The 8,275-nt window shown below is 38.8% G+C and overlaps 1 protein-coding gene across 1 annotated transcript; it reads left to right on the top strand.

Moving 5' to 3' along the window:
* Positions 1-6,087: 6,087 nt before the first annotated feature.
* On the top strand, positions 6,088-7,896 carry LOC110909458 (UNC93-like protein 1). Its single transcript, XM_022154403.2, has 2 exons — positions 6,088-7,267; positions 7,587-7,896. The coding sequence occupies exons 1-2, from the start codon at positions 6,096-6,098 to the stop codon at positions 7,834-7,836; spliced, it is 1,422 nt and encodes a 473-aa protein (XP_022010095.1). The 5' UTR covers positions 6,088-6,095; the 3' UTR covers positions 7,837-7,896.
* The last annotated feature ends 379 nt before the right edge of the window (positions 7,897-8,275 follow it).

The raw sequence follows: 8,275 nt of genomic DNA, 5'->3' as shown, positions 1-8,275 counted from the left end.
GAGAAGGGTTTTATGGGAGGAATTGCTTACACTTAGGCAAGCATTACAAGGATTGTGGGTGTTTGGAGTGACTTTAATGACGTTAGAGAACCAAGTGAACGCTTCAATTCAGAATTTGTGGCATTAAATGCATAATTCTTCAATCAGTTTATCGAATCCGCGGATCTGGTGGAGTACCAAATGGGACGGAGGAAGTTCACGTGTCATTCGGATAATGTATTCATAAAAGTAAACTTGACCGGTTTTTAGTGTGTCGGGATTTTCATGCTAAATGGCCAGGAGCATCAATGGTTGCATTGTCCAATGTGGTCTCAGACCATTGCCCAATCCTCTTATCTCTTCTGGTACAAAACTTCGGCCCCATACCGACAAGGATTTTCAATTCTTGGTTAGATATGCCTGGAATTATGGAGTTCATAAAACAGTCGATGGTGAGTTTTTCTTTTGACGGGCCTGCCGATTTGGGCCTTGCGGTGAAACTGAGGTGGATAAAATTCAAGTTAAAGGAGAAGGTAAATGGTATAAGGGCGGACAAGGAAGTGGTGTATAAACAATAACTCGCTATGTTGGAAGCATTGGAACTTCAAGCCGAGGAGAGGTCTTTAACTCCTAGTGAACTGGTTTGTAGAGCGGAATGCAAAAAAATAATAATGGATGCGGATAAGGTAAAAGTAATGGACTTGAAGCAGAAATGTGGGCCATGGAAGGTGATGAGAACTCGAGTTTTTTTTCATAAAATCGTGAATGCCAATCAAAGTTCTAATCGGATTAATGGTCTAATGATTGATGTGGTTTGGGAGACAGAGCCGACGTTGATTAAGGACGCCATTTGCTCATTCTTTGCTCAGTTAAGGAGCCTTTAAGTTATAGACCCGGGTTGATATGTCTGAATTTAAAACAAATTTCTGTCTCAGGTGCCGATAGGTTGGATGCAACGTTTACGCTTTTGGAAATTAAAGATGCGGTATGGGCTTGTGCGGGGGATAAAGCACCGGGGCCGGATGGTATTAATTTTAGATTTATAAAACGCAATTGGGATGTTTTGCAAGATGATTTTGTTAAAGTATTTGAGGAATTTAAGTGGAGTGCATCCATTTTTGTGGGTTGCACTTCCTCTTTCATTGCTCTTATACCAAAATGCAATGATCCGAACGGTTTAGGGCATTATAGACCAATTAGCCTCATTGGATGCATCAATAAGGTGATATCTGATGTATTGGCGAATAGGATGAAATTGGTAATTAACAAGCTAATTTTGGAGGAACAAACGGCTTTTTTGGCGAATAGAAGCATTTTGGATGGACCGTTAATTCTAAACGAGTTGATCCCATGGATGAGGTCAAAGAAGAAGGAGGGGTTCATATTCAAAGCGGATATTGAAAAGGCATATGATTCGCTTAATTGGGGTTTTTTTGGAAACTATTATGGAACAAATGAACTTCCCTATGATGTACATAAAATGGGTCATGGCCACTGTAAAGAATGCTAGAGCTTCGGTGTTAGTGAATGGGTCTCCAACACAGGAATTTGTGTGCTATAGGGGTTTGAGCCAAGGTGATCCTTTGTCACCGTTTTTGTTCATTATTGCAATGGAAGCGTTGACCGGGGTGATGAAGAAAGCATGTTCGCTTGGCATCTACGAAGGAGTACGGTTCGTAAATCAAGGTTCGGCCATTTCCCATTTTTTATACGCGGATGATGTTATTTTTGTGGGGAATTGGTCGATATCTAGTGTGAACAATTTAAGGCGAATCCTAAGATGCTTTTTCTTAGCGTCGGGGCTTCGGGTGAATCTTGTAAAAAGTAGTGTGTTTGGGGTAAACGTGAGCGTGAAGGATATACAAAATATGGCGAACACGTTCGGTTGCCGGGTGGGTTGTTTTCCTTTCAAACATTAGGACTCCAAGTGGGGGCTAATATGAATTTGATAAAGAATTGGAAGCCGGTGGTTGATGTGTTCAAGAAGAGACTTGCAATTTGGAAGGCACGAGTTTTGTCCTTTGGTGGAAGATTAACCTTAATCAAATCGGTGCTTAATGCTCTCCCGACGTATTATTTTTCATTATATAGGGCTCCTTCGCATGTATTTGATCAACTTGAAAGATTACAGAGGGAGTTTCTTTGGGGAATAACACCGGAAAGGGGAAAAATGAATTTAGTAGCATGGGATAATGTCATGACTCCAAAGGATTTAGGTGGGATTGGTGTCGGGTCCCTTAAAGATGCAAATCTAGCAATGCTTGCTAAATGGTGGTGGAGGTTCAAAACGGACCTGGATAGTCTATGGCGCAAGGTTATTTGGAGCAGACACCATAGCGAAAGATCGTGGAATCCGATACCGGGGAAGATGTCGATAGCAGGGCCGTGGAAACAAGTTATCAAAGTATCAAGGGATATGGAAAAGTATGGAATAAATCTTTCGGACTGTTTTCGGGCCGATCCGGGTGTGGGAGAGTCAGTCTCTCTCTTTCTGGAAGGAAAGATGGATAGAAGGAGAAACATTACAAAGTAAGTATCCAGGTTTGTTTGTACTTGAAAAATCAAAAAATGCAACGGTGGCGGATCGAGTTAAAGTTATAAATGGTGCGATAGTGCTGAATTTTTGTTGGTTGCGGTTGCTATCGTCTACTGCGGAGCTGGAAGATGTCCAGAATCTGACTGAGGTTCTTTTTGCTGCGGCAAGAGGTTACGGGGAGGATTTATGGAGGTGGGAGCTAGACGAGTCTGGAACATTCTCGGTTAAGAGTATCAAGAACAGTTTACAAAGGGGGAGATTTTCCAACCTGGGGAACGACTTCGTGTGGAACAATTGGAACCCAACAAATGTCAATTTTCTGGCATGGAGAATATCTTTGGATCAGGTGCCTACACTAGTCGCTCTGGCTCAAAGGAATGTTTTTATTGGTCATTCCCGATGTAAATTCTGTTACCAACAGGATGAAGACGCGGATCATTTGTTTGTGAGTTGTGAAGTGGCACAATACTTATGGAATTTTGTATCACAATGGTGCAAGGTATCGAGTATATATGCATTCAGAGCAAAAGATGTATTGGAGTGGCATAAATATGTTAGGGAAATGAAAAATGGAGAAGATTGATATATGCAATTATGCAAGTGGTACTGTGGGTAATTTGGCTGACAAGAAACGACATGGTTTTCAATGATAAATCAACAAATTGGGAGCGAATGGCGAATGAAGTTAAATAACTTAGCTTCCTTTGGATAAGTAGCCGGTCGTCAATAAAATAAATAAAGTGGGAAGAGTGGTCTAATTTCGACATAGCAAGGAAATGTGTGTAATTTTGTTCTTTAGTAGAATATCCTTGGTGTATGTAATCGGTGAATGTATTTGGTGTGGGCTAACTTGTTGTTGGCCCTTTGATTAACAAAATAAAATTTGTTGGCCATTAAAAAAAAATAACCATTCATTCTTTATGCCAATTATTAAATGATTAATATGACAATAATTAATATATGATAATTAAAGTTTGACTTTGAAACCCCATGTTGAATTTTGAAGTTAGTAATTTCGTAAATACATAAATTGTATTAAGAAAATAAATAATTAAAATACTAAATTATTAATTCTCTAGGCATATGTACAAATTGTGTTGCTATATGAATATATTGCTAAATAGATTTACAAGTGACTTCGTTTATGCGTTTGAGTTCGAAACACGGCAACACCTTTTGTTTTTTTTTTTTTAATTTCAACCAAATGATTATTCGCTTTTAATTCAATCCATAAACAACTATTAACATGGGAGGCTTTGATGGTGTGCGGGGAGGACCTTTGCACAAGGTCCACGATTTTAAGGGGCATGCAATTTAAAAAAAAAATCCGATACGTATATGTTGTTTTTTTTAAACAGTAAACACATACCACCTCTAATATAGGCTCATTTACAAATCATTTTTTATGGTTTAGAATTTAGCCCACTTGAAATTAGGTTTATTGAGTCCAATGCTAATTTGATTTTTTTTTAAATAATAACAAAACATAACGGAAGGGCACATTTTTTCAATCTCGAACAGGGTACGTGAATTTTCAGAGACGCCTCTGACTATTAACAAAGATTATAATAAATTCGTATGTATTCGAATATTTCGGATCGGTTTACAATATGGGTTAGGTTTTGGGGATCCGTTTTTGACGGGTGTTACACTAAAGTGCTTGGACCTGAACGCTTTGAAATCAATAACCCACTAGCACCTTGATCATCATCATCTTCCTTATCATCTTTATCATCTTTCTTATGTTTGTCATCTTTATCAACTTTGTCATCATCATCTTCGTCCTCGTCTTCATCACCAAAGAGTTCATCTAACTCTTTATATTCCTCGATCACTTTAAACTTGTTCATTTTTGCTTTCAAACGACGACGCTCAAATTCTATTTGTCGACGGCTATATATCCCATTCACTATGAATAACATCTTTAACTTCTCCAATTGGAATGATATCAAGGCTCACCTCAACATTCGCCTCAACCTCTACCTCTTCATCAGGCTTTGATTGATCTTGTTGGCTAGAAGATCCAAGGATTTCTTTAGTATCGACCACTAAACCCTTTCTTTTCTCTTTGGCCTCTTCAGCAATTTGTTTCTCTCTTTCAACCCTCCTGGCTTCAACTCTTTGAATCTCAATCTCGTCGTACATAGCTTGAACATTGATTCCAAGCTTGTGTTCTATCACAGTGTAGAGCATATTAAGTTGTTCATCTTTTATCACCTTGTCAGCCCTCAACGCTTCAACTTCTTTCTTCAACACTTCGTTTTCATTTGCAGTAGTCGTGTGAAGATCACCAACAATTTCCATCAACGAAATGTTAGATTCATCCATTGACTTGTATTGTGCTTTGAGCTCCATGATCTTGTCTACTAAACCTTCAATCACTTCTGATTGCTGTTCAACTTCTTTATCTAGCCTTTTACCTTTGTCATTAATTTAAAAGATAACAATTATTTTAAACTAGCGGAAACTTACTGTAGAAATAAAGTTAACATACTAAACACTAAACGTACGAGTAGCATGAAAAAGCAAAAAGCACACGGTGACATTTTTGTAATTATCTGCTTGTAAGGTAATTATCAAGATTACTCTACAAAAGATATTGAAGAGTAATTTTGATCTTTTAGAGTAATTTTGTAAAATGATCTTGTAGAGTAATTTTGTAAAATGTTCTTGTAGAGTAATTTTAATAAAAAAACTATACCTAACAAAAAAAAACCCCAAAAAACCTAACCCCCCCCCCACACACACACCCTCAAAAACCTAAAAAAAAACCCTAACCCCCCCCCCCCCAAACTAAAGCTAAAGCTAATAACTAAACCATAAAGCTAACCCCATAACTAAATGCTAACAAAATTACTTTACAAGATCAAAATTACTCTACAGGATAATTTTACAAAAATACTCTACAAGATCAAAATTATTTGTAGAATAATTTTGAATTGTATGTTGTTTGATAATCTTGCAGGGTAAATTTGATTCATTTGTAAAGTAATTTTGATACACTTGTAGAGTAATTTTGATAATTACCCTACAAGAACAAAATTACTCTACAAGAACATTTTACAAAATTATTATACAAAAGATCAAAATTACTCCACAGGATCATTTGTAGAGTAATTTTGATAGTCCGCATTTTTTTGTCTTTTCCTTCCGTTCATACGTTTTGTACGTTAACTTTATTTGTATTTGATCTTTTACCTTTAAAACTAATGGTCACAGGTCATCCTCTTCGTTTTCACTTTCTTCTTGACAAAAACCTGCAACTATGCTTGTTGCCGTCATTATTACCCTCCGATAAAGTAATTTTCAGCTACTTGCTGCCGCCCTACACATCTGCTTGAGGTTGACATGGGCTAAAATTTGGTGTAATTTAGGAGTATAGTTATGTAACCTTTGTTAAAAAAAAATTTAAGGCACTAATTTTCATTTTTTTAAGTATGTCCACCCTTGCCGCCTTAAGTTCTTGGTCAACATCATATAAGATTCTTAATTCATCACCCTTAGCTACTATAAATCCATTCATCTGTCGTCATTCACTCATCTCACCACTCTTAATTTCCACCAATTTCTCCGATCAACCATGGTTGAAACCGGAGACCAGAAAACCGGATCACCAATCCCAAACAATTCAGTTTTCCGGTTCAACTCCCCGTTCATCCAAGTAATCCTAATCGGACTGGTCTGTTTCTGCTGCGCAGGAATGTTCAACGCACTCTCCGGCATGGGCGGCGGCGGACAACTCGACCACAACGTCGTAAACAACGCCAACACCGCCCTCTACACCACCTACGCCATCTTCGGCATCCTTGGGGGCGCTATTTACAACATCATCGGACCCCGTATCACTCTTTTCTCCGGTTGCTCCACCTACATCCTCTACGCCGGATCTTTACTCTACTACAACCACCACAAACACCAACCCTTTGTCGTCCTGGCCGGCGCCCTTCTCGGCGTGGGCGCCGGCCTCCTCTGGGCCGGCCAGGGTGCCATCATGACCTCGTACCCGCCGGCCCACCGGAAAGGGACGTATATATCTGTTTTTTGGTCTATTTTTAATATGGGTGGTGTTATTGGTGGTTTGATACCCTTTGTTATGAATTATCATAGGGAAAAAGCAGACAATGTTAACGATGGGACCTACGTCGGGTATATGGTTTTCATGTCGATTGGAACGTTACTTTCGTTAGCCATTTTGCACCCGAGTAAAGTCATCCGTAACGACGGTACTGGTTGCACTGATGTGAAATACTCTAACGTGGGTACGGAAACGGTTGAGATTGCTAAACTGTTTGCTAACTGGAAGATGGTGTTGATATTTCCTGCAGCATGGGGGAGTAATTTTTTTTACACGTATCAGTTTAATAATGTGAATGGGGCTTTGTTTAACTTGAGGACTAGAGGGTTGAATAATGTGTTTTATTGGGGGGCTCAGATGTTTGGGTCGGTTTTGATCGGGCATGTTATGGATTTTAGTTTTAAGAGGAGGAAGACGAGGGGGTTGGCTGGGATTTCGGTTGTCGCAGTTCTTGGGACGGGGATTTGGACTGGGGGGCTTTTAAAGCAGAGGGGTTATGATTATGATGATGTTATAGTGAACAAGAGTATTAAGCTTCTTGATTTTAAGGACTCTGGGAGTGCTTATGCTGGGCCGTTTGTGCTTTATTTTAGTTATGGGTTGTTGGATGCAATGTTTCAGAGTATGGTTTATTGGGTTATTGGTGCTTTGGCTGATGATTCTGTTACTCTGAGCAGGTACTGATTTTGTGTTGAATTTATCAAGGGTCAGACACCACCCCTACAGGTGTAGGAGAACATCATGGTTGTCGCCTGTCATATCACGTATGATGTCATATGGGTCATATGATTGGTCATACAAACCATATGACTTTGTCAGTGATCATATCAGTCAATTCAATACACTGTTCGCCGCCTGTATTAGGAACCATATGACATTATACGGTATGACACGTCAGTGGTGTCTGGATAATTTGCTAGTGGTGTTTCTTTGGCCAAAGCTTTATAAATTAATACCCAAAAAATGACGATTTTTTTTTTTTTTTTGGTGTTTAAGATATGTTGGATTCTACAAGGGAGTACAGAGTGCTGGAAAGGGAGTAGCATGGCAAATTGACGCACATAAAGTGCCATACATGAATCAATTGCTTGTGAATTGGGCGCTAACCACCATAAGTTATCCTTTATTGGCTCTGTTGGTCATAAAATTTGTAAAAGATGAAGATAAAGTTGCAGAAGATGATGAACTTCAGACCCCTTCTGGGTACCCGAAACAATCTAATGATGAATCTATAAATCCAATTTAAAAAGGAAAGATGATGAAAACTGTTTAGTTTCTTTTTTGAATTTGACGTTGTTTTTTTTTTTTTTTTTTTTTTTTTTTTTTTTATGAAAAGTAAACTTCATTAAAGAAACCGCCCAACCCGAAAACCGGGAAGGCAACAGAAAACAACAAACCTACATAATTACAAATTTACACCCATCCGACCAAGAGATCGACCGATTCCTAGATCTATTTTTGTACCACAAAAAACCTAAAGATCTAACCTCGCTGAAAATACTTTCCGCCTTCGCATCGATACCCGAAAAAACCGCCTTGTTGCGGGCTAGCCACAAACACCAGCAGGCCAAGAAAATAATCCCATGAACCACAGGCTTAACTCTATGGTCTAAATTTTTATCTCGATGAATCTCGAGCAAATCATTGAAAGAGAATGCGAAGATAGGAGGGATACGGCACCACCG

Source organism: Helianthus annuus, chromosome 15 (genome assembly GCF_002127325.2).
Source record: "Helianthus annuus cultivar XRQ/B chromosome 15, HanXRQr2.0-SUNRISE, whole genome shotgun sequence".
Lineage (NCBI taxonomy): Eukaryota > Viridiplantae > Streptophyta > Magnoliopsida > Asterales > Asteraceae > Helianthus > Helianthus annuus.
The sequence above is the reverse complement of the archived record's forward strand: the minus strand, read 5'-3'. Positions and strand labels throughout refer to the sequence as shown.

Excerpts from the sequence above, each read along its gene's own strand:
- LOC110909458 (XM_022154403.2), top strand. The coding sequence starts at position 6,096 with ATGGTTGAAACCGGAGACCAGAAAACCGGATCACCAATCCCAAACAAT. Across the intron at positions 7,268-7,586 it reads GATTCTGTTACTCTGAGCAG|ATATGTTGGATTCTACAAGG; the intron begins GTACTGATTTTG and ends TTGGTGTTTAAG.